Raw genomic sequence first — 26,002 nt, 5'->3', positions numbered from 1 at the left:
AAAGAAAGAAAGAACACTACAAGAACTATCTGACTACACTGGAAGAATTCTCAAGGCAGCCAGGGGAAAAAAAGACTGTAGCCTACAAAGGAAAGCATATTAGATTATAATCAGATTTATAAGAAATATTACAAGATGGAAAGGGGAAGGAAACATTCAAAATACTGAAAGAGAGCAACCATCAGCCAAGGATAATTATATCCATCAAAGTTATCCTTTACATGTGAAGGAGAAATAAAGGCTTTCCCAGACAGACAAAAGCTGAGAGAATCTGCTACCACAAGACGTCTTTACGATAAATGTTGAAAGAAGATATTCTACTGGAAACCAAAAGACAAAAGTATACAAAACTTTGAGTAAGATAATTAACAGAAGCAGAAAACTGCAAATATATTTCAGAATAGGTTACTAAACAGTTATAGCACAAAGGTTAAAGGGGGAAAAAGGGTATTAACTGTAACTACAACATTTTGGTAACAAATGCACAACATAAAAAGGGGTAATTTGTAACAACTAACATCATAAAAGGGGAGGAAGAAAAGGACTAAACAGGTACAGGTGAATGAAGAGGCAATCAGAAAAAAAAAAATTTTGTGTGTATGAAACATCTTACAGAACCTTAGTTGTAACCACAAAACAAAAATCCAGAAGTGAGACATGAACCATAAAAAAGAGAGGAAAGGAACAAAAAATTATAGAAAACCACAGAACTAAAATAGCAGTCAGAATCAGAAGGAAAAAGAAACAATGGAGCTGAGCAACCAGAAAATAAAAGATAAAATGGCTGTAATAAGTACTCATATATCAATAATCACCCTAAATTTACATGCACTAAACTCACCAATGAAAAGGCACAGAGTAGCAGGATGGAATAAAAGACAAGATCCAACTATGTTGCCTGCAGGAGACATGACTCAGCACCAAAGACAAACATAGGCTGAAAGTGAAGAGGGTGGAAGATGATACTCCAAGCAAATGTTACGTAGAAAGAAACTGGGGTAGTAGTACTTATATCAGACAAAATAGATTTCAAGATTAAAAAAAAAGGTAACATGAGACAAAGATGCACATTTTATAATGATAAAGGGAACAGTTCATCAATATATATGCAGCCAAGACATGGAAATAACCTAAGTCCTTTGATGGATACCTGGATAAAGATGATGTAGTACATATATACAATGCAATACTACTCAGCCATAAAAAAGACAAAATATTGTTATTTGTGACAACATGGATGGATCTTGAGAGTATTATGCTAAATGGAAAAGGAAAAGAACTATATGATTTCACTCATGTGGGATACAAAACAAAAAGCAACAAATGAACAAATAAAAAAAAAGATTCATAGCTACAGACAACAGAATGGTGGTCACCAGAGGGGAAGGGAGGTGAGAGGAGGACGAAGAGGGTAAAGGGGATCAAATACATGGTGATAGACGGAGACTAGACTTCGGGTGGTGAGCACAGAAGAGTTTACAGATGTGCTATTATGAAATTGTACACCTGAAATTTATATAATGTTATTAACCAAGGTTACCTCAATAAATTTAACAACCAAAAAGAATTGTTGAAGGAAAAGGAAGCTGAAGAGGAAAAGAAAGTATACATGGTAAAAATGAATAATCTCTATTTGAAGGACCACTCAATAACTAAAATAATCTTTTATGACTCATAGAAGCTTTGAAATCACTTTGCATGAGAGATGTTCAGCTGTTTAGACTGGTGGAACTGGAACTGACTTTCTCACTTTAACGGGTATTCTGTAGGCCTTGGCAAAGTTTCTCGAGTATAGAGGCAAGGAGCCTATTATTCCGGATTAGGTCATTAATACAACTGTTATGAAAGAAACACCAAAAACTTAAGACTACATTCAGTTTATATATTCAGTTTAATTTTATAGACATTTACTGAATTAAATACTTGGGATATAGAGAAGACATGTACATTGCCCTCAAGAAGCTCACAGTCTTATGGAGGAGACAGATATCTAGATAAATAATTAACAGGCATTGAATAAGTGTGATGATGGAGTATAAGACATCAAGGTGACACTGTTTAACTAAAAAGGGCAGAGAACACAGGAGTGCCACTGGAGCTGGTTTTCAAGGATAAGGAGAAAAAAAAATCCAGATGACTACAGTAAGGAAAAGCCATTTTAGAGAGAGGAAACAGCATGTGCATAGGAGTTCTTATTCAGCGGAGTATTATACTTTGTTGTGCCTGGAGTGTAAAGTGTAGGGTAGGGGAGAGAGAGAAAGCTGAACAGGCAGAAAGAATCAGATCAGCGACGTGTAGTCAAAGATGCATATCAAGAAACTTGGTTAACCGGAAGCCAGAGAAGATGATATTTTAAAAAGATCACTGGGGCAGAACTGAAGAAGGTAGACTGGTAACCTGAGACTAGTTAAGAGGCACGGGTGATAAGGTGGCGAGCAATGATGATGGCTTGACCAAAGCGGCTAGGAGAGGCCATGGAGAGATGACAGATTTGAAAGGCACTTAGGATAGAACTGTTAAGTAGGATCTGTGATTGCCTGGATGGCAACAGAGTAATGGTGGCAGAGGAAGGAAATAGGGAAGCAGCAGCAGTGAGGCTTCTGGCAGTTAAGGTTAGGTAGATGATGATGTCAGCCAAGGCAGAGAAGATGTTAGCTAAAAGTTTTAAAGGATGAAATCTACTGCAGAGATTATAGTCAATGAAATAAAATGGAATTTTTAAAATTCAGAAGAAACGTTTAAGAAAAAAATAAAAATTGTATTTAAAATGTTTTATCTAATTATTAAAACCTGCATGTAACTACAACTTATTTAAGTAGATAGACAAGACTTACCCTAGCCAGGAGCTCAAACTCTGGAGCAAAATTTTGGCAAGGTCCACACCAAGGAGCATAGAAATCAACCACCCAATGATTTTTCCCTTGTAAAACTTTTTCATTGAAGGTCTGCGGTGTGAGATCTATGGATGCTTGAGGTAAAAATCTGTGGCAAGGAAACAAAATTATTTTTCATTAAATAAGAGCAAAGCAAACTTCTAAAATATAATATTGCAATACTTTCTAAGTTAAAAATGACTTGAAAGAATGACAATGTAATAAAGCCCAAGCTTATCTTGATAAATAATTATTCTTTACTAAGTACATTAAAATGTTAGAATCTTTAACCAACTCACAGTAAACTTAATTAGAGATACAAGAGAAAGGCAAACAGCACTGACTCTATTTTATATAATGATACATATTTTAATTACTCACCCCAGACCCCAGATTCTTAGGGAATAGGCATCCCTATTCCAACCACTGTAACTACTGAAAAAAGAAAAAAACACGTAAGTTGTAAATATTTTCCATTAGTAGATATGTTCAAAAACCAATATCATAGCAATTTAAAAGATAAGTTTAGTTGAATGATTTCATCTAGCCTCTCTCTACTCAGGTATTCTCAGCTTCGAACACTGCTTACATGGCTTCCCAAATATTTTTTTCTTTAGTCTTAATGTATTTTTGTGCTCCAGATCTGAATGTCTAGCTGCCTACTGGACATCTCCTACAGACCCATGGGAACAACAAAACTCAAAATAGCCAAGTCTTTAGTTTCTGAACCTTTACTCCAGTTACCACTGTCTGTGAAATTCCTATCGACTTTTTATGAGCTATGCCAAATTACTGTAATAAATTTCTTCAAATTTTAGACAATACTTACTGATATTGATAAGCTTTATTTGATTTTGGGGGAAAAAATCTTATCTCAGGATATCTCCGAACATTTTCTTCAGCACAAAAAGAGTGATACTGTTGGCAATCTATGCTGCCCACATTGATCAGTCCAGTTAGTGTCTATAAAAGAGCAAAGAGGAGATAAATAGATCAAGGTGATTAGAATAAAATTACCTCCATAACTATTTTATATATGTTTACAATAGAGAAACTGTCACTATGAGACAGTTATGTTATTTATCCGTGATTTTCATCAAATATAAATGGGTAAAGGGCTTACAACATATTTATAGTAATTAACTGGAAACTAATTTTGTAGTCAAGAACTTACTACAATTACTATATATTAAACAATTGATTTCATTTATCTATTATATGGGGAAAATAATTTATTTCTAAAATTCAAAGTGTTAGAAACCAAGAACTAATGAAGGTCTTTCCAATGGTATTTCAAGAGTTCCTTTTTCAAATGTAGATGTGGGTTGCAGGTAGCACATTGACTCATAACTGAATTAAAAAAAATTGAAAAGAGCACAAAATTGTATTATCTTAAATGTTGATACTAGAAATCACTGTAACTCTTAGCTTTGTTCAATTTTTTTAAATCTTACAAATATAAAATAGCTACATTTTCCACTCTTGTATTTAAATAATTTCTTTCTATTCATTCATGATTTATAACACATGTATTTATATAAAAATTTAAAATTCAAATGTTTTATTGATCAAGGCTATTTTTTTCTTACTGTTAAGTCCTATAATATTGTGAAGAAACTACATAATTTAAGCTCTAAAAACAAATACAAAATTTTATTAGAAAATAAAAGAGCTTTGGGTTGACTTTGGCAGAAATTTGGTCAAATATGTATGGGGTGACACACAAAAAAGGGTAGATTATTCTAAACCATTCACATATCAGACAAACTAAATTTAAATCTAAGTGGTATGATTAGAATTGTTAAGTTACAATCTGGAAGTGGGTTCACTCATCTGTTTCAAAATAACTCTGTTAAATAAATATTCTTAGTAAATGTTCGATTTAAAATAAACTACTTTATCATACCCGGGCCATTCTTTTCCATTCTGGCATTAAAACTTGACATGGATGACACCATGGAGAATAGAAATCAACCATCCAGACTTCATCATGTTTTCTTTGTTTAACTAGTTCATTGAAAGTGGTGGGTGTCAGGGTGATCACTGAAGGATTCATCAGATCCTAAAGACAACACAGCTTTCATTATAAAAGATATAAAAAAAGAGTTGTTCATATATTCTCAGCAAATTGTTAGTATTTGTCATTTAGAAAAATTTGTTTTTGAAAAATAGAAAGATAACTTAAGGATATTTTAAAGAGAATTTATAGTGAATGATTTGAAAAGGAAGAAATGATCCCTAATTTATTTTTTCAGTTTGGATTTTGACCATTAGACTTCTTAAATCAAGGTGTACTTCTTCCTATTCCTCGTATCATTAAAATCATCTTAGGTAGGGAAAAGAGGTAACTTTAAGATTATGGGTAGATGAGGCAAGATCTCCAAGAACTGCCCAGATGTCTACATAAACCATATAATTCTTGTTTGGAAATGGCCCTTTAATTAATAATGGATAGCCTACTATTCTCTTTTTCTGACATTCTGACTGGAGATACTACACAACCTCTCTACAGGTCACTTACTCCAAATGTTTTAGTCTATCATCACTGGGTAATATTAATGAAGATGTTAGTTTCACTGGGGGAAACAATCAAAACCAAAATACAAAACCAAAAACTATTATTCTAGAAGAGGAGAGAGAGATCAGTAGGACAGAGAGTAGAATGGTCATTACATAAATAAGCTAAAATTTTTCATGCTTAGGAAGCCCCTGTTAACTGTTATAGTCAATTACGAGCACTGGTGGAAAAAACAACAACAGGAGATGCTATAGATGTAGGGTATTTCTGTGCTAGTAACACAGGCTTGGCATAGCTGCCCAGGCTTGAAAGAGGCCCTTCACTGGGGGGACGGGTAAGACTACCCTTACCCACACATTTCCTGGATCGTATTGCGCTCACTCCTATCCCATCTATCTGGGACCTAAAAGAAGTAATCTGTGGTTGTTCTACCAGAGAAAACAGGAAAAGGGCGTGGCAAAGCTTTATGCGAAAGTGTAATTTCATGTATTCAATAAATAGTTGTCTACTAAGTACACGACACTGAACTAGGTAACAAACAAAAACACAGACTTATTCTCAGAGTTTAAAGTAAGTATATAATAAGAGTAAAACATTAGAAAAAATTAAGTAATTCATTTTCTTGTCAGAAAATAACATTTTGGCAAGAAAAGAATAAATCCTGTTATTAAACATTATTAAATATACAAAGTGTGCAAATACACAGAAAGATTTATAGCTATGAACTTAAAATAATTTAAGTTATCTCCATAACTTATAATGTTATATAGTTAAATTAGCTTAAAATACCTCTATGAACTCCAAGATCTGTTCAGCAGAGTGATGTCCCTCATATTCATGAATGTTGGACTGGTTGAACACCACTGTCGTTGGATAAGCTTGAATGTTATACTGTTAAGAATGAGAATACAAATTAAACAAGATTTTATGCATTTTACCTATTTGTTTCACATTTATAACCAGCTTGCCTTTATTTAAGTAACAATAACAACAAAATTTAAAAAACCTATTGCTAAATTACTGGTGACTAAAAGATTTTAGTCTGGACAAACTCAGCACAGAAAACGGACTCACAGATACACTGATGAATACCTCACCCTTATTTATAGCTACTCCATTATGCATATAATCCATAGGCAAGAAACACCGAAAAGTGAGCATGGGTAATTATGAGCTTGAGCTTGGTGGTCACTTTTTACTCTCCTGAACCCAGATGCATGAGGCTGTAAATAGCAGGCTAATCTCTAGCTTAAGTCTTTTTTTGAAACCATAATATTCAAATTTGTCTAGAAGTAGAAGAAAATCAAGAAAATAGACTAGCAAGAATAAAGAAATATATTAATAATTAATGTGTAATCAAACATATTTTAGGTTAAAATTATGAATCAGACCCCAAGAATGTGATCACTTTTTACTCTTTATAGTCATGATAGCTTTTATGGTACAAAATACTATAATCTCCTCAGAATTAACATGAACACTACTAGCTTAGGAAACAGTTCTCTAAAGATTTAATTTTTATTTATTCTTTAAAAAGTAATAAAGAGATCCCTGTGTATTTGCTGTAGCTGAACTTCACACCTTTAAAAGTTGACAAGCACTACTTATTAGCAAATTGGAATCTTTGACTAAGATTCAAAAATAATTTGAGAAAACAATGGAAGCATTTATCAAACTTTTGTTAAAATAAGTGCAAATTTCAGTAATTCATTATGTTAATAAAACAATTAAACCTAACACTTAACAAGTGCTTACTATGTGGCCAGCGCCCTTTTAGCACTTGAACATGCAGTTTCTATCTTTCCTCCCCACAATTCTATTCAGCAGCTAAAATTACTAAATCAGCTTCATGGAGGAGGAAACAGGTTCTGAGAGGCTAAGTGACTTGGTTAAGACCCACCAGTCAGTAGTCAGTCCTGGCCTGTTCCAGGTGAAGTGATGCCATGGTTTTAAATCCTTACATTTTACGCAGTTGCCTACAGGCTACTTAATACCTAGTTGAGATTAAAAAGTAGAAAAACTAGAATTCAAGTTAGGGTAAGTATCGGGTATCTTAATTAACATTGTATTTTTGCTTAGCATCTTTACAAGACATCCAAAACCAAAGGGCTTTTAGTTTTTAAACTTTTTAAAATGAAATTTCAAATATAATGAAAAAAGAATAATCTAACAAATACCCACATATCCCTCCCCTACATTTGAGGAAGATTAACTTTTTTGCCACACTGGCAGATTGTTGGAAGTACTCTTTCTTGATCCCATTTCCTTCCCTTCCTGACACTAGGAGCAACCAATAAACCAGTATCCTAAAAAAACGTTTTGATGTTTTTGTATTTTTGCTACATGCATATGTATCCCTAAGAAGTATACTGTAATGTATGAGCATTTAAAAGCTTTCTGTAATTATATTCTATAGACTATCCTCCACTCTGCTTTCTTCATTTTACATTGTACTTTTGAGATTTACCCATGCTGCTAAAGATACCTCTAGTTTTAAATGCTCTCTGGTATTCCACTGAGTGACTGGATCATTTATCCATACACTTGCTGTTGTGAGATTTCTAAATTTTTGTTAATTTGATAGATGGGGAGGGTCTAGGACTATTGTTGTAATTTGTACTTTCTTGACTAGTGAAGTCGAACATTTTCCCCATTTATTGGATTTCCTTTTTAAAGAAATGTCTGTAAACTTTCCTTTTTCCTAAAATGATTTATAGTCTAAATATTCTGGACAGGAAAGTTTTGTCTACAAAAACTTCACTCCGTTGATTAACTTTAGTGTCTCTTTCTTTGGCAACAGTTTTAACATTTAATGTAGCCATATTCATTCACATTCATTAATTTTTATGCTTGGTTTGTTTTTGTCGGGGTGTGTGTGTAGTGAGAAATTATTCCACACAAATACCATAAATGTTTCGGCCTACATTTATTTCCATTGCGTTTTTAAAACTGATTTCTTTCTTGTTTTCCCCATTCCTTTCTCCGTGTCTTTTCTCTCTACCTCTTTTTCATTCATCTTTTTAAAAAGTTTTAATAATTAGGGTTTTTAACTGAAAATACACACAGAGCAATAAAAGCAGAGAACAATACATTCTCATGTACTCTTGTAGCTACAACAATCATCTACTCATGGCTACTCTTATTTCGTCTACATCCTCTTCTACTCCTACTCCAAGATTATTTTAAAGCAATTCCCACGTAATTTATCATTTCATCCTTAAATATTTCAGTACATTTAAAGTATAGGGACTTTCCACAAAATATAAACACACTATCATTTCCATACCTAAAAATTAACAATTGCTGAAAATCATTAGGTATCCTGTCCGTGTTCAAATTTTCCAAATTCTGTCTTTATTTTTGAAGTTGGTTTGTTTGAATTGCACCCAAACAAGGCCTAAACCTGCATTTGAATGATATCTTTCAATTCTTCAATCTCTTCTTCCCCCTTTCAATGTATCTGTCCAATAAACTGAGTGTCTGTCCTGTAAAGTCCCCTACATGCTGGGATCCACAGATTGCATGCCCCTGGTATCATTAACATGTTCCTCTATGTCGCTGGGTTTCCTATACACTATAGACCTGGAGGCTTGATTTGATTTAGATTTGATTTTTCCCCCCAATATTTTTTCTCCTATATTTTACAAATGGTATTATATACTTTCATCATGAGGCAGATAATTTCTAGTACTTCTTAGAACTGAAGAGTAAATATTAATTAACCTAATAAAGTACACATATTTTTATGTAAACAAAGAGCTTATTTTTTGTTTTAAATTCCTTCTATAATACTATTATGAGGAAAGCCAAAGAATGAAAACGACAAAAAAGTAGTATTAAGATAAAAAAATAAAGATCTTTAATAATTGAAAAATCGTGTATTTTATCAAGTCAACTAAATATTTTCCTGAGCTTGATAATAAATAGAACCCTATCTACATTTAACTACATACATTATCCATGTTTTAATCCATCATAATTTTGTATTATTTTGTTGAAGTTGTTTAAATAATTGGTTGCTATTCTAAATGTAGCTGTATGTTTGAAGTTATTTTATTATTTTAGTATTAAGTTAGAATAATTAGAATAAGTTTTTTTATACTTTGCCTTACCATGTTACAGAGTCCCTCATGAACTGTACAATCTAATGTACCAAACTTAAGCTGACCATAAAGATGCTTCGATGCTTTTCGTAACTCTGGCAATAAAGCTCGACATGGTGGACACCACTACAAAAGAAAAAAAATATTCATAAGCACTTAGCCAAAAGAAACAACAAAAAAATACACGTTGTTATAATAAACAGTATGCTAAGTAAGACAAACTACACTTAGTTGCAAATTGTATGCATGCACTAGTATATACTTAATCCTTAGAGGGGTCAAGAACATCAGAGCTCTCTTAGATGCAGTATGTGGCCAAAACTGAAGAACACAATTCTAGTACTCATGGTTCCAAGTCATCTAGAAAATGTCTTTTTGCTGTGACAAGAGAAAATTGACAATAACGAATTTTGACAGATGAAAATAACTTACAGGGGCAAAAAAATCAACAAGCCACGGTTCTTTGTCATTGGCAGGAAAATTTTGAGGTCCAAGTGTGGTAACATGAGAATGAACACTTTCTTTGGCAAAGGCAAGTATATCATACAGAATCTTCTTTCCTTTGAAATCAAGTAAGAGAAAAGTTAAAATCCACATTCTGCCTTTTATCCATAGAAACACTTCAAAGTTTTTATACGTAAAATATTAAGGAAAAGAAGATAAACTTCTGAACAACCTGATTTTGGTGAGGTTTTAGTGTTCTGTATACTGTGTCTACATAGGCTTGCTCTGCCAAGAGTACTCGTTCTCTTATTCTTCCGTTTCTTGGAGGACCAGTTAAAATGTCAAGATCTCTTTGAACTGTTCCTCATCCTCAGAGGCAGAATTATAACTTCCTTGCAATGTTCTTTGAGTTCTTTATGCTTACTGAACTACTACTATGGCCTAACTCCTAAATCTTTTTCTTCAACCTACACTTTTCTCGTAAATTAACTACTGTATTACCAACTACCCAGTGAAAATTTACCTGGATGTCATATAAACATTTCAAACATAATACTATATCCAAATTGAAGTTATTTCTGCCCCCCTCCCCGCCCCACCAACTTGTTCCTTTTCTCAGCTTCCCTATCTTGGTAATGGCATAATTATCTATTAGATGCGGAAACAAGATTTCCTGGAGTAATTCTAGCCTTCTTTCTTTGCCCTTGTCTCATAACTCCATCGATTCTGTTTCTTACCATCTCAACCCCAATTTAGGCTGCTGCCTAAATTCACTCTGGCCTACTGCAATAACCAAGCTGGTCTTTCTTATATATTTTCTACATTGCTACCACAATTGATTACAAAAACATCAATATGATCATGTTGTTCCTTTGCTTAAAGACCTCTGGTGATGTGCCATTGTCTAAAGATTATATTTCTTGGTTTGGCAAATAATGGCTTTCTCAACTAGCACAGAGTCCATTTTCCCATGTGCCCTTTGACTTATTCATTCAATCGTCAAGAACCTATTTTGTGTCAGACCCTGTTTTAAATGTCGTAAGACATGCAAAATTAAAAAGATATAGTCCTTCTCCTTAAGGAGCTCACAGCCCAGTAGAAGAAAGACATTTTCACAAATATTTAAATAAAGTGACAAATGACACCACATTCCTCTGCTTTTTTTCTTACTCTTCAGGTGCTGCTTCTTGAATTGTTTAATGAATTCTTCTATCTTTGTCCCTTAAAAGGGATCCTTAGGGCCCTGATCTTGTCTCCCTATTCACTCTTAGACAAGCTCGCCCTCATTCAAGGTTTCAATTACAATTGAAATGATTATTTGTATCTACATTTTTAGCCCAAATTCCTCTTCTTGAGGCCCAGGCCTATACTCAGTTGTGAATTGTGAACTCCATATCAACCCCTCGCCCAGAGTTCTTTTCCTCACTCAGTGATGCAGTCAGTCACTCACTGCCAATTCACCAACTTAGAAACATAGGCCTCCTTCTTTTATTCTCTCACATCTAAACAATAATCATCAAGTTATATTGATTTTGTATTCTTGGTATTTAAAAAACCTGCCCACTTCTTTTTCGCAGCCATCTTCTCTTACATATATGACTGCATCAGGTTTCTACCTGCTCTCCCTTCCTCCAATCATGCTTCCATCCATTCTAGGCAGCCAGTCACCTTTCTAGAAAGTAAAACTAGTTAAATCACATCTCTGCTTAAATCCATGAATGCCTCTGCTGCTTTGCCCTTAGTGAAGAGTTCAAATTCTTCTACCTGAGAGAACAAACACATAATTTGGACCCCTGGTGGCCTCTCCAGCCTTGAGTTCATTCTTTTCCAACATTCAATATTCTAGGTATCCTGGAATTCTTGCTTTTTAAGAATGAATGAGGCTCTCTCTTAAGAGTCTATGAATATACAACTGCTGGTTCCTTTGCTTAGAATGTGTTTGTTACCTGTTTATTTGGGTAACTATTACTTATGCTTTATATTTCAATAAAGAGATTGCTTCCTTTAAACTCAGAAAATTATTCCTAAGTGTTCTTCATAAATGTAACCCATGCTTATCTCTTGTGGTCAGTCTCCAAGATAGGCCCCAGTGATCTACACCTCATGGACTCCATACCACTGTCGTACCAGGATATGTGGCCAATAAAATATGGTGGACGTGATGGGTTTTCTCATCTGAGATCGGATTATAAAATATATTACGGCTTCTGTGTATATGTGTCTCTCTCTCTCTGATCATTCATTTTGGGAGAAGCAAGCTGCCATATTGTGAGCAGCCCTACAGAGAGGTTCCTGTAGTGACGCACTGAGGCCTCCTGCCTATCCCACAAGTCAGCTGAGAACCAAATCCTTTACCCACAGTCTATAGTCAGCCTTCAGATGACTATAGCCCTCACTAACCTTGACTGCAACCTCATGAAAAAAACCTAGGCCAGAACCACTCAGTTAAGCTGTTCTCAGATTCCTGAACACCAGCAACTGTGTGAGTTAATGAATATTTGTTGGTTAAGCCACTAAGTTTTGGGGTAATTTACTACTCAGAAATAGGCAATACTCCTCACTTCAGACATTTAAAAAATCGCCCACTTGTCTGTTTTCCCTAATAGTTTATAATATTCTTTGAGGTAGAGATTAAGTATACCTCACTTTTTTTCCTCTCCGTCATATTGTGACTGCATATGCTATGCTCAATACCTAATTAAATCCAAAGAAACAATATAGTTATGCTATAAAGGAAGTACTTGAGGACTCATGGTGTATTTCCCAGGGTGGGAAATGCTTTAAGTTTTGAAGGGTGATTTGAAGTTTGCTAAATATTTTGAGGAGTAAGAAGAAATGACTACAATGCAGAAAGAAAAATCTTTTTAGAAGGCTCAGAGTAGTGAAAAAAACATGGTATTTTCAAGGATCCACAAGTAGATATAGCTAAGATTATTTGGAGGGACAGAGGTGAGAGATGAGGCTGGAAAAACCAGCAGAGGCAGACTATAAATGTACCCTATTAATTTAACAGCTATATTCCTACTATGAGTTCCTTAACAACTGAGTTCCTACTATGCACAGGCACCATTCTAAGTGCTAAAGATACACTGGTGAGCAAAATAGACAGTCATTGCTCCTATGCTAAGAAATATGAAGTTTATTTTAAAAGAAATCAGGAGAGTTAAAAGTGATGAGATTGTTCAAGATGCTCTAGGGCAATAAATAAAAATAGAATAAGTAACCAACTGTAAAGAAAGGCTATGAAATGGATAACTGTATCACAAGAAATTACAGTACATGAAGGAGATGATGGACCTAAAATAAGGCATCAAGAATAAAGAGGGCAATCGGATAACTATTTCAGAGGTAAAAAGAACAGAATTCCATTATTAAAAGTTGGTCATTTCTAGCACTTTAAAGGTGTGGCATTTAGTACGGCGGTAAGTCTAGGCTTTGGAGTCAGACATATTTGATACAAAAATCTACTTTGACCAGTTACTAGTTATTTTGTCATGGGTTAACAAGATACTCAACCTTTCCGAGTCTCAATTTTTTCCCTTGCTGGATTGTTGTGAAGACAAAAAAATGGAAATGCAAAAGTATGCAAAGCCTTTAGAAAAATGTCAGACTGAGAAAGTACTGAGTAAAAAGTAATTATTGTTAGGTTTAGCTTTGCTCACACAGATTCTGTGGCCGAGAGGGACTAACTTCTTGTTTTCTGTTTTTGCTTTGGGAAACTGAGCATTCAAATGTCACCTCAATTCAAACATTACCCCGACCTATACTATGCAGAAGTCTCTTTATTTGATCTTGTGAATTATACATAATGGCCATGAATGCAGAGCTAAAGTCCCAAAAAAGTTGAAATGTAGAACTGTAATTATAAATTCAAGAGAGATGACAAAGCAGTTAATGGAGATGTGTGGTAGTCTAATGGAGGAAAAATCTGAAAGAATGTCTGGGAATTGCCCATAATGGTCAAGATGCTACATTTAGCAAATTGAAATGGAAACTGTAGGTGTTACTTTGATCAACAAGCAAGACCCTTAAATTCCTCACTAGCCTGACATATAACCATAGTTCCTGCTCAAACACTGATCAAAATATTCAGCAGAAATTTTCCCAGACAAGAAAAAGCTGAAGGAGTTCATCACCACCAAATCAGTATTGTAAGAAATGTAAAAAGGGACTTCTATAAGAAAAATAAAAAATATAAGAAAATATCTCAAAGAAAATAAAATTCTCATTGACAAAGGCAAGCACATAATAAAAGCAGTGGATCAATCAACATTAAAGTTAGTACAAAGGTTAAAAGGCAAAAGCAGCAAGACCATATGTAATTACTACAGTAAACTAAAGGATGCACACAAATACACAGACACAAAAGTAAAAAATAATGACCAAAACATAAACGTGGACGGGATGAGTAAAACTGGTAGTGATCTTAGAATGTGCCAGTACTTAAGCGACCATCAACTTAAAATAGACTCCTATAAACATAGTTTGGTATATATGAAACACATGGTAATTACAAACTAAAAATCTATAAGAGATATACAAGAAATAAAAAGGAATCCAAAGACAACACTACAGAAAGAGATCAACATACACGAGAAGAGAGTAAGAGATTAAGAAAGGAACGGAGAATTACAGAAACAATCAAAAAACAATTAAAATGGCAATAAATACATACCTATCAATCACTACTTTAAATGTAAATGGTTAAATGCTCCAGTCAAAACACAAATGGGCGGTCATCAAAATGGAGATGTGAGGTGAGTCTCTGTAAAGCTCCCCTGGAATTTACAACTAATCGAATAACAATGACTCCACAAAGGACTCCCTGCACAGCAGACAAGCAAGACGAAGAGGCCCACAACTGAATTCACCTAAAGGTGGGCAAATTGCGCGAGTGGGGGAGGAGGGAAGGGAGAAGTGTGGAGACAAGCCACGCGGGCGCAGGACGCAGACCTATCTCAGTGCTCCGAGCTCACTGCATCCCGGAACTACCGCAGCTGCGGGAGAGGGAAGGACTCGGACTGCTAGGGCTCCGCTTATGGCCCACAGGGCTGAGGGGCAGCACAGAACACGGCTGAACTCAACGCTCACGGCAGAGAACTCGGAGAACAGACTGAGGGAAGAAGGCTGAAAACGGTGGTTTAAGCCCTCACTGCCGAGCAGAGAACGGAAGCCTTAGGCACTGAGACTAGCCGCCCCTTCCCTACCTTCCCAGAGCTCGTCCCCGCCCCACTTGCCCAGTGCTAGAAGCGGAACAGTAGCAGTGTCAGATCAAAAGAACAGAATATTTGCTGTTCTGAGAACTGTGGACCACAGACAGATTCGCAGTCCAATTAGTTCCGGCAAAGGGGAGGGAGCTGTGGAAGCAGGACCCGCTGTAGTGGTAGTTGCTCTGGGCCACCTCTTACAACTCACCCGCCCCTGGCCCCACCTATCTGGGCGGATCCCTGCAAGAGGAAACATCTGCTGAAACATACGGGCTCTGAATCTGGTGCAGGAAGAGCTTTGGAACTTCAAAACCCTCCGCATCCCCACACAGACACTGGGCCCTGTGACCCAGGCGAACTATTAACAGAGGAGAAGCCTGTCTCCCAGGGAATCCCCCCCATTGTGTGAGAAGCTGGAATAGTGCAGAGAAAACATAGCACTACCGTGTGAGAGAGGGAAAAGAGGCTGCAGTCGGAGAGAAAATAAAACATTCTACCAACAAGTACTGGAAAACAAAAGACCTCTTCCTATCAACCTGTTGCAGAAGCCACTCCTGTAGATGTCTAGGAAGAGAAATAATAAATCAGTAATTGCCATGAATAACCAAGGCAACAAGACAGCTCAGAAAGAGTGAAAAGTCTCCTGAAAAGGAACTTAAAGATATGGAAATATGTGACTTAAATGACAGAGAATTCAAGATTGCAGTTCTGAAAAAACTCAACGAGATGCAAGAAAACACAGAAAGGCAGTTTAATGAACTCAGAAACACAATCAAAGAACAACATGAGCATTTTATGAAAGAGATTGAAATTTTAAAAGAGAACCAAATAGAATTTCTGGAGATTAAGAACTCAATAGAAGAAATTAAGAATGAAATGGCTAGCTTAGGTAGTAGAGTTGACCAGATGGAGGAAAGAATCAGTGACATCGAAGATAGAAACCTGGAAATGACATGGATGGAAGAAGAAAGACTTGAGACTTAAAAGAAATGAAAGAACTCTACAAGAACTTTCTGACTCCATCAGAAAGAGCAATATAAGAATAATGGGCATACCAGAAGGAGAAGAAAGAGAGAAGGGAACAAGAATATATTCAAACAAATTGTCGATGAGAACTTGCCGAAATTGTGGACAGAACTGGATCCTCGAATCCAAGAAGCAAATAGAACACCTAATTACCTAAATCCCAACAGGCCTTCTCCAAGGCACATTATACTGAAGCTGTCTAAAATCAATGACAAAGAAAGAAACCTCAAGAAAGCCAGGGAAAAGAAGACAGTATCCTACAAAGGAAAGCCCATTAGATTATCATCAGATTTTTCAGCAGAAACTCTACAAGCCAGGAGGGAGTGGAACCAAATATTCAAACTATTGAAAGAGAGAAATTATGAGCCAAGAATAATATATCCAGCAAAGATATCCTTTAGATATGAAGGAGGAATAAAGACCTTTCCAGATATACAGAAGCTGAGGGAATTTTCTAATACACGACCTAAACTACAAGAAATACTAAAGGAGGCTAGTCGACCACCATCAACAGGGACAATTTGTGGCAACCAAAACATAAAAAGGGAGAGACTAAAGGCCTGAACCGGAATATGGGAATGGAGAAAGTAAGCGTGCTGAAGAAAATGGAATACTCTAAATATCAAGCTTTCTTTTACATAAACTTAAGGCTAACCACTCAAAAAAAAATCCAGAACTGAAATATATACTGTAATAAAAGAAGAAACAGAGGGAAACATCATAGAATACCACCACACAGAAATAATAAACAACAACATAAAGGCAAAGAAACAATGGAGACACAGCCTTACCAGAAAACTAAAGATAGAATAACAGGAAATCCTCACGTATCAATAATCACCCTAAATGTAAATGGACTGAACTCACCAATAAAAAGGCACAGAGTAGCAGACTCGATCAAAGAACTAAAGCCAACTATCTGCTGTCTCCAAGAGACACATCTCACCTACAAGGACAAGCATAGACTCAAAGTGAAAGGGTGGAAATTGACACTCCAAACAAATGGTACCCAGAGAAAATCAGGTATAGTCATACTGATATCAGATGAAACAGACTTCAAGGTGAAAAAGGTAACAAAAGACAAAGATGGACATTTCATAATGGTAAAACGGACTATACAACAAGAAGACATAACAGTTATCAATAGTTATGCCCCCAATCAGGGAGCACTGAAATATACCAAGCAACTACTAACAGAACTAAAGGGAGAAACTGACCAAAACACAATTACACTAGGGGACTTAAATACATCATTGACAGCTATGGATAGATCATCCGAACACAAAATAAGTAACGAAATAGCAGCCCTAAATGGCACATTAGATGAAATGGACATCATTGACATTTATAGAGCACTTCATCCTAAAACATCAGACTATACATTTTTTTCTAGAGTACATGGAACATTCTCAAGGATAGACCATATATTGGGACATAAAATCAGCCTCAGCAAATGTAAGAAGATTGAAATCATACCAAGCATTTTCTCTGATCACAGGCTTTGAAATTGGATATCAACTGCATAAAGAAAGCAGGAAAAAACACAAATACATGGAGATTCAACAACATACTTTTAAAGAACGACTGGGTCAAAGAAGAAATTAGAGGAGAGCTCAAAAGATACATAGAAACAAATGACAATGAAAATACATCCTACCGAAATTTTTGGGATGCAGCGAAAGCAGTTTTAAGAGGGAAATTTATATCATTACAGGCCTATCTCAAGAAACAGGAAAAATCCCAAATAAATAACCTCATGTTACACTTTAAAGAACTAGAAAAAGAAGAACAAGTGAAACCCAAGGTCAGCAGAAGAAAGGAAATAACAAAAATCAGAGCAGAACTAAATGAAATAGAGAACAAAAAGACAATAGAAAAAATTAATGTGACAAAGAGCTGGTTCTTTGAAAAGATTAACAAGACTGACGAACCCTTGGGTAGACTCACTAAGATAAGAAGAGAGAAGACACTAATTAACAAAATCAGAAATGAAAAAGGGGAAGTTATCACGGACACCACAGAAATACAAAGGATCATCTAAGAATACTATGAAGGACTACATGCCACCAAGTTCAATAACTTAGAAGAAGTGGACAAGTTCTTAGAAACATGTAGCCTTCCTAGGCTGAACAATGAAGAACTGGAAAATCTAAACAGATCGATCACCAGTAACGAAATTGAATCAGTCATCTAAAACCTTCCCAAAAGCAAAAGTCCGGTACCAGATGGCTTTATTAGTGAATTCTACCAAACTTACGAATAGAAAAACCATTATGACCCAGCAATCCCTCTCCTGGGTATCTACCCAAAAAATCTGAAAACATTTATACATAACGACACGTGTGCTCCAATGTTCATTGCAGCTTTGTTTATGGTGGCCAAGACATGGAAACAACCAAAATGTCCTTTGATAGATGAATGGATAAAGAAGTTGTGGTATATATACACAACGGAATACTATTTGGCAATAAGAAAAGATGATATGGGAACATTTGTGACAACATGGAAGGATCTTGAGAGTATAATGCTAAGCGAAATATGTCAGACAGCAGAGAGAACCATATGATTTCACTGATACGTGGTATGTAAACCAAAAACAACAAAAGAACAAGACAAACAAATGAGAAACAAAAACTCATAGACACAGACAGTAGTTTAGTTGTTACGAGAGGGTAAGGGCATTGGGGGGTGGGAGATGAGGGTAAGGGGGATCAAATATATGGTGATGGAAGGAGAACTGACTCTGGGTGGTGAACACACAATGGGATTTATAGATGATGTAATACAGAATTATACACCTGAAATCTATGTAAATTTACTAACAATTGTCACCCCAATAAATTTAATTAAAAAAAAAAGTACAAATTGGCAGTTATAAAATAGTCCTGGGGATATACTATACAAGGTGTCAGGTTGGTGCTAGACTTATTGGGGGGACCACTTTGTAAGTTACATGAATGTTTCGCCACTATGCTGTACACCTGAAACTAATAGAATATTGAATGTTAACTGTAATTGAAAAACAAAAAAAAACTGAAAAGAAAAAGGTTTATTTTAAAAAGAATAAAGAGTATAAAATAACTATATAATTAAAAATAACTTTCCCCACAGGAAACAAATTTACTAATAAATTATAAAAAATTATTTGTAAGTATTATTTGTAAGTATACAAGGTAAAAAGTAAAATTTAAAATTGTAGGCATAACTTGTTTTATTGTGCTTTGTTTTATTGCACACCACAGATACTGCAGTTTTTTCCAAATTGAAGGCAAAGCTCTCTAACAGTAAACAATTATGACTCGCTTTATTGTGGTGGTCTGGAAGTATCTCTGAGGAACTTGCAGTATTTCTGAGGTGTGCCTGTATTACCTGAAAAGGAAGATACATTACTATCACTTTTCCTTCCTTACCATGGTGAATTTCATATTCTTTGGTTCCTTGTCCTTTAAATACTGCTAGACATGGCTGAAAAACATAGATATTACTGCAGATGTCTGGTGCAGAGGAACAGTCAAACTTGCCAACCTAAGATAGAAAGAGAAGGTTCAATTTGATGAAAATAAAATCTTACCCACTCAGTTAAATATTCATAAAGATGATCCAAAAATGACAATACTCTAACAACACAGTTTCTAAACAGAAGTTAGTGGGTCATAAATATAAGATATAGAAATAATTTACATTTAACACTGAAACTCAATTTAGTTAAAAAAAGAAGGGCCGAAGGCAGTGGACAAGAAGTCCACTGTCTTCCTTTAATGCTGGCATTTTGGAATAAACCTGTGTTTCTTTCCAAATCAAGAACAAAAACGCCTCCTAGAGAATTCAAAACCCTGAGAAGAAATTTCCAAGACAATATAAAGTTGTTTAATAAATCCACCCTTCTAAAAATAGAAGATATAATCTTGGGAAGGAAGAGAATGAGAACTTTTTAAATGAAACCCAGAAGCAGAAAGAATAAAAAGGTTAATATTTTCATATATTGTGAAGAAAACTAGTTATTTAAAATATAATTTTATGTATTAAATAAAAAAGCACACTAGCAGAAAGTATTTTTCTTACTTGAATATGTTCATTTTTAAGGAGACTTTTTAGTTTCTTCAATTCAGGATCATTTGAATTTTCATTTTTTCCAAAATGGAAAAATACGAGCCACCGATGATGAGCCAAACGATCCTTAAAGTGATTTAAGAAAAAAAAGTGATAAAGAAAAAGAAATGTTAGAGACAGGAAATTCTAAGCATTCTAATCTTTCTTTCATTGATATAAAGTTAATTTTAACCATCCTATCTATTACTTTAAAATATTGTCTAAAAAAATTCAGAGCCAATCATATTCTTATTTTGTAGTTTAGAAAAATGCTATGTAAATCAATTATGTAAGATTACAGAAGGATAAAAGTCACTAAATTATAAAATTTCTACATGACTGTGCGAAGAAAAAAAATACGTTTTTTTTAACAACCTATAGCTAAGAAGTAGGAAGGTGGGGGAAGTTAGCTTTTTCAAGTTCAATAAAAAGTTTGGTAGGAATATAGACTTAGAAAAAGCTTTGGGATCGATAAGTAGAAAAAAATAATTCATTCTACTACAAACTGAGTATTTCTAAAGCTGCTTTTTAATTCTCAGTGAACAATATATATGGTTCTGCAAGCAAGAACCTAAAGTTCCGTATCAGACCCAAAGCTTCTTTGTGATCAAAATCTTGCCTTTTCTGATACTTCTCCTAATGCCCTTGAGGACTGGTTAGGGTTAACAAAACTACCGATCCTCCCCATCCTACCAGCAACTCCAGCAATTAGAGTTTAACTGAGAATTGATTGATATGTAATCCTTTGACATTGCTACCTTCTCTGTAGTGATGAAACAAATGCTGATTTTAAAACGTTAAGACTTGAAATATTACCAACATTTATTACTATTATTATTATTATTATAAAATTATTACCTCTAGTGTGTTTGCCGAAAGTAGTTCAAAATCTGGAAGGTTATGCATTATTTCCAAATATATTTCTTTAGCATCCAATGAATTAAGAAACTAGAATAAGAGAATCATATTGTAATCTTTTAAATCAACATCCATTTGTTTTCGTCTTTGTTTTTTTCAGTTTCCATAGAAGAACTTATAAGAAAAAAAATCACAGAAGTTAAACAGTTTTCAAGCTACTTATTCTAAATGTTGCTCCCACCTCCATAAAGTATATCATATTTTGGCAGTTATTAAAAATTGTATAAGTGGGCTTTTTCTTAAAAATAGGTGATGTAAAACAAATTCCATTATTAGGTATTTTATTACCTGGAACTTTCTATTAACTGTGCTGTGTATTCTAAAATAATCCTCATAATAACCTGGAGTGACTTCTGAGTCATCAGGAAAATGCTATATTATACTCAGTTAAGTTTTAATGTTAACCATATTTTAAAGAATGCCAACACTTTACAATCCTTTAAGTATTGATAAAACACTAGAATATTTGATGAGCCGAAACACTTCATACCCCAACCAATAATTACTACAAATTAAGAATGTATAACTGTAAAATTGGAATGGACCTTGTTTATTATAGAAGTTTTTAATGTCCAAAAACCAAACCACCTATGAGCGTTGCAGAGTAAAATACACTAATAAAGGTTGTATCTTAAATATGTTTTAGGTCTAGGTGTCTTATTAAAAACAAATGAACAGCTGCAAAAAGCACACCTCCCTCTTAACAAATCTCCTTCACTTCTGTCCATATTTTATCCTGAGCATATTTTTCTTATAGAACTATTGCTGCTGGCCTAATTCTTGATGAAGCAGCTGTCACTACAAAGAGTGCAGCAATGGTTATATCAAGAAAATGTATATGGGGTTAACAAAACAGAGTTTCATACATAGCTTTAATTAGGAACCATCCATGTTTGACAATTCAAATGTTACTTGAAAAGATCTAAAACTCCATGAAAAACTTGTAGGAACTACCACTGTATTTACAGCGTAAGTGTGCTCGACATGAGACTCATCATATGGACAGAAACAATGGAAATAAGAACAGGAAACTCAGTTTTTCCTAAGTTTTTTTCTTAAAACTTGTTTTTCTGTTTTTAAAATATTCTTAAAGCTCTACGTGAAATAGGTATTTTGTTACCAAAGGGCTTAAGACGCCCAAACAGAATTCTTTTCATGCCTCAGTAGCACAACTCATTCACTTTAGTCACATTCATTATGAAGATTTTACTAAAAATACTCTTACAGCAGCTTATATAAATATGGAAGTGATGAATCCTCTAGAATCTCATTACAAACCTGTTTGTCTCAGTGTAAAACTTGGTAGCTACATCTATAAAGGATACTTGTCCAGTTTCTAAGTTTCACCTTCTAGACATATTTAGCTAGCATAGTATTTTACATTTCTTTAAACTTGAATGTTTTTATGTGGGACAAGGACTGTTTAGTCCATCACTCCTGGTTATTGTATTTCCAGCATCACTCATTTATGTTTCCTAAACAAAAATGGTATATGATCAGATCGCATCTAAGCTTGCAGTTTTATACCAAAGAGCCTGAAGATCTCAATAAAATATGAGGGAGTAGTTTATTGAAGGCAAGAGCCTGTACTAAGTGTTGGCCAGGGTACAGGCAATCCTGAACTGTTGGCACAGGGTCAATAAACCTAACTTCTCTATGGCAGTCTGGCCACGAGATGGAATTTAAAACTGCCGCAGCTATCTCATTCTAAATAGGTAACCAAAGAAGTGCAAAAAGAGGAACAGCATTGTTCATTACAATACTGCTTACAATCATAAAATAGAAATAACCTGAATATCTATTAGGAGAGGACTGATTAAACTAAGTATGTTACATTTAGTCAATGAATTACTATTCAGGAATTGTCGATTACTATTTTATATATACATATCTATATCTATCTATATTACTATAGATATAGATATGTGTATATATATACACACATAAATATACACACACACACTTAATATACTATATGCAGTACTTATGAGCCAGATACTCTTCTAGACCTTCGGGATATACTGTGTTTCCCCAAAATTAAGACCTAGCTGGACCATCAGCTCTAATGTGTCTTTTGGAGCAAAAATTAATACAGGGGCCGGCCCGGTGGCTCAGGCGGTTAGAGCTCCATGCTCCTAACTCCGAAGGCTGCTGGTTCGATTCCCACATGGGCCAGTGGGCTCTCAACCACAAGGTTGCCAGTTCAATTCCTCGAGTCCTGCAAGGGATGGTGGGCTCCGCCCCCTGCAACTAAAATTGAACAGTCACCTTGAGCTGAGCTGCCTCCCAGATGGCTGTTTGTTGGAGTACGGGCTCTCAACCACAAGGTTGCCTGTTCAACTCCTACAAGGGATGGTGGGCTGCACCCCCTGCAACTAGCAACGGCAACTGGACCTGGAGCTGAGCTGCGCCCTCCACAACTAAGACTGAAAGGACAACTTGACTTGGAAAAAAGTTCTGGAAGTACACTGTTTCCTAATAAAGTCCTGTACCCCCTCCCTAATAAAAAAAAAATCTTTAAAAAAAATTAATATAAGACCTGGTATTTATATTGTTATGTTATGTTATATAAGACTCGGTCTTATAGTAAAATAAGACTGGGTTTTATATTAATTTTTGCTCCAAAAGACGCATAGAAGTGATGGTCCAGCAAGGTCTTATTTTCGGGGAAACATAGTAGTAGAGAAAAATCCAAACTTAGAATTTATGTCAGGAGAAAAATAATGAAGGAGTAAGTAAGTAAACTATAGTGTAGTTATAAGGTGATAAGTGCTCTGACAACACTGGAGGTGGATTATGGGAAGATTTTTAAAGACAGCCACAGAGTTTTGTGATGAATTGATTACAGGGTATGAGAAACAGAGCAGTCAAGAATGACTCCGCAGTGTATGGTTTGAATGATAAAGGATGGAATTTTCATCAACTGAGATGGGGAAAGCTGTGGATAGAGCAGATCTATGAAGGATTATTAAGAGTCTAGTCACAGAATCTAAGTTTGAGAAATTAATTGATATCTCAGTGGAAATGAACAGGCAGTAGGATATGTACATGCCTGGAGTAGAGGGCAGAGACCTAGGCCACAGATCATACTGGAGAGTTGCAGCACAAAGTGATAATTGGATGTATACCTAAGTAAAGAAGTAGAAGGGTATTTACCAAAATTTGATGGTGCTGGTCTGTTTTGATTTTAGTAAATTGTGCATCTTTCTTTAAACATTTCTATACCACATATGAATTTCTATAATGAATATGTATCTTTCTCAACACCAAAGAAAACCAAAAAAAACAAAACAAAAAAACCTGAATTAAAATACAGAAAACTAAAGGAAGTTTGTCCTTTATTAGTCTTTTCTTTTGGGGCTCCCTAGAGACCCGTCTTATATCCCATTATTCATATCAACTCCTTGACAACTAGGTTGAACCTCAGTTTCCTTATTCATAAAATTAGGGAGATAAAACAGACCAGTAGATCACCAAACAGAGTTTGTAACAGAATCTAACAGGGTACTATGAAAAAATAGATACTGGGCTTCAACCATACCTACCAATGATGTATATTGTAACATTAGAAAATATACAAATAAATGAAAATTCACTTAACCTAAGAATGTATTCCATATGTTTGGGGTTTAAAAGTATAATAGTTTATGCCAGTTTAAAAATAATTCTTATAGCAGACTTTACAAGCTGAAGTATGTATTAAATAGAATCCCAGAGATTAAATATTTGTCCTAAATAATTAAATATTCCACATTCAGATGATGTAAACTGATTCATCTTCTTGCTCACTGTTTAAAAAACAATGTATTTGTATGTGAATATGTGTGTGCATTTAAAGAAATTAAAATGATTCATACCAAAATATTGCTTTTTTCTTTATTATTTAAAGTGGCTCCAGGAGGAAAATAGGCAGTAGTACTTGTTGTAATATCCAGACTTGTACAAAGGTTGTCCTGGGTGGCACAGTCCATCCATCCTACATTAACAAGACCATCCTGAAATGGAAACAAAAAAATAGATCGTGGGGCAAGTGGAAGAAAAAGCTTTATTTAGCAAAACAACAACTTTTCTATTGTAAATTAAACTGTTTTTTAAAAACATTCAGAAATGATGCAGATTTGAATAACATGATTAATAAATTTGATCTGTAGACATAAAAATTACATTAACCATATACAGAAAATGTGTTATTTTCTTAATTTTGTTTCAAATTTATTAATTATAACACTACATTCAAAAATATATTATTTTTGAGCACACCTAGAACTTGATAATTTTTGTTAACTGGTAAACTCCCAACCCACAAAGGGAGCTTCAACAATGTTAAAGTATCAACAACAAAAACTATTACCAAACCGTAATATGATGAGAGCTAGAATAACAAAACAAAACAATCAAAAATAAAGTTTGGAAATGACAAACACACTAATATATAATTTTGGTTATAGAGCATTTCATAATTAAATTACAGAATACTTAGAAGTGAATGACAGCAAAAGCATCACGTGTCAAAATGTATTGAACACAGCTAGTTAGAAACTCATGAATACATTTCTCAAAAAACAAAAAAAGATTACAAATAAGTGAGTTAAGTGTTCAAGAAACTACCAAAGAAAATATCTGGAATCAGTTTTTAAATGTGTTTTTTAATACGGCAATATAATTGATGCTTACCAACATGCCACTAAGCCTGAGACGTGTCTGTGAAGTCAAACAATCTAGAGGTACAAAAAACAAGGAAGCAATTTCAGTTTTGTTAAGTCTACACTTTCATTTGCCTTTCTCCCAAACTACCATGTTGATTCTAAGGCAATTGAGCTCTAC

At 34.8% G+C, this 26,002-nt stretch overlaps 1 protein-coding gene across 2 annotated transcripts in view; it reads right to left on the bottom strand.

Moving 5' to 3' along the window:
• The window catches only part of DNAJC10 (DnaJ heat shock protein family (Hsp40) member C10), a 48,835-nt gene that overhangs the window by 7,564 nt on the left and 15,269 nt on the right, over window positions 1–26,002 (bottom strand). For both annotated transcript variants that reach the window (XM_081050911.1, XM_081050912.1), the window contains exons 9-20: window positions 25,853–25,896; window positions 25,036–25,173; window positions 21,119–21,208; window positions 20,234–20,347; window positions 19,582–19,696; window positions 9,927–10,054; window positions 9,504–9,620; window positions 6,181–6,282; window positions 4,780–4,935; window positions 3,703–3,836; window positions 3,255–3,308; window positions 2,835–2,982 (exon numbers count right to left, since the gene is read on the bottom strand). In XM_081050911.1, the coding sequence (XP_080907037.1) occupies window positions 2,835–2,982; window positions 3,255–3,308; window positions 3,703–3,836; window positions 4,780–4,935; window positions 6,181–6,282; window positions 9,504–9,620; window positions 9,927–10,054; window positions 19,582–19,696; window positions 20,234–20,347; window positions 21,119–21,208; window positions 25,036–25,173; window positions 25,853–25,896 (1,340 nt within the window). The remainder of the gene's footprint in view (window positions 1–2,834; window positions 2,983–3,254; window positions 3,309–3,702; window positions 3,837–4,779; window positions 4,936–6,180; window positions 6,283–9,503; window positions 9,621–9,926; window positions 10,055–19,581; window positions 19,697–20,233; window positions 20,348–21,118; window positions 21,209–25,035; window positions 25,174–25,852; window positions 25,897–26,002) is intronic.

Source organism: Rhinolophus hipposideros (assembly GCF_964194185.1).
Source record: "Rhinolophus hipposideros genome assembly, chromosome: 6".
Lineage (NCBI taxonomy): Eukaryota > Metazoa > Chordata > Mammalia > Chiroptera > Rhinolophidae > Rhinolophus > Rhinolophus hipposideros.
The sequence above is the reverse complement of the archived record's forward strand: the minus strand, read 5'-3'. Positions and strand labels throughout refer to the sequence as shown.